The 897-nt window shown below is 56.6% G+C and overlaps 1 protein-coding gene across 1 annotated transcript; it reads right to left on the bottom strand.

Moving 5' to 3' along the window:
- Positions 1-39: 39 nt before the first annotated feature.
- Positions 40-854, bottom strand: ACA1_335440 (uncharacterized protein; the record flags this gene model as incomplete). The annotated part of the gene is made up of 2 exons (XM_004353303.1): positions 40-606; positions 645-854. Coding segments are annotated over 2 exons (777 nt in total), but the record flags the coding sequence as incomplete, so codon positions are not given.
- Between the last annotated feature and the right edge of the window lie 43 nt (positions 855-897).

Below are 897 nucleotides of genomic sequence, written 5' to 3'. Positions count from 1 at the left end.
CTTGTCATCTGACTCACACTCACACATCCATGCAACCAGGTCCCAGATGCTGTTGCACAGGTCTGCAATGTCCACCCCAACATGCTGTCCTTGCAGCCCTTTGAGGCTGCCCAGTCTCTCCTCAGCGATGGCCACCACCAGCGTCACACAGCTGGGGTTGGTCTTCAGCCATGATTCCACCTCCACTGCCCACTCCAGTAGGTCCACCAGTGGCATGCTGCTTGGCAAGAGGTTGACACCCTTGTGGATGTTGGCCTTCAGCCCTTTGCAGAACTGCAATGACAGAAGATCTGGATCTGCCAGTCCTGCATGCTTCTGGAGGAGCAAGAGGTGGAAGTAGAATGGATGGACATTCTCACTCTTGCTCTGCATACATGCAAGGTACTCCTTGAAGAGCTCCACCCAAGTGAACAGCAAGAAGGCATGCATGAGCTCAGATTCAAACCAGTCAAACTGGAACATCACCTCCGGCTCCACCATGTGGAGCCATAGCACCATGGCACCCTCCAGCGCGGCCGACGCTTGCGCCAGCACGGTGGCAGAGTCCCATCCCACTTGCGCTCCCCGCAGCTTGACCTTCTCAATCCAGAGCTGGACGTCCTCGCCCTCTCCTCCGAGAAGGTTGGTACTGGCTGAATGGGTACCTTTGTGTGTTGTGAGGGGCTCCCCTTAGTGCTGCTCTTGAGGCCGGCCCCACCTGTCTTGGGCCCCACTGGTGTCAGGTATGAGTTCCATGCTGCTGGATATGCTGTTGCCACCATGTTGGTGGTGGCCTTGGCCTTGATCTTGTTCTTGATTGGTGCTGCGCCAGCAGTGATCACACTTGATGATGGGGCCGCCCCAGTTGTAGATTGAGCTGGGAAGGTTGGTTGAGGGATGCCCCCCTCAAGGACCAAG

Source organism: Acanthamoeba castellanii, assembly GCF_000313135.1.
Source record: "Acanthamoeba castellanii str. Neff unplaced genomic scaffold scf7180000084587, whole genome shotgun sequence".
Taxonomy (NCBI): Eukaryota; Discosea; order Longamoebia; family Acanthamoebidae; genus Acanthamoeba; species Acanthamoeba castellanii.
The sequence above is the reverse complement of the archived record's forward strand: the minus strand, read 5'-3'. Positions and strand labels throughout refer to the sequence as shown.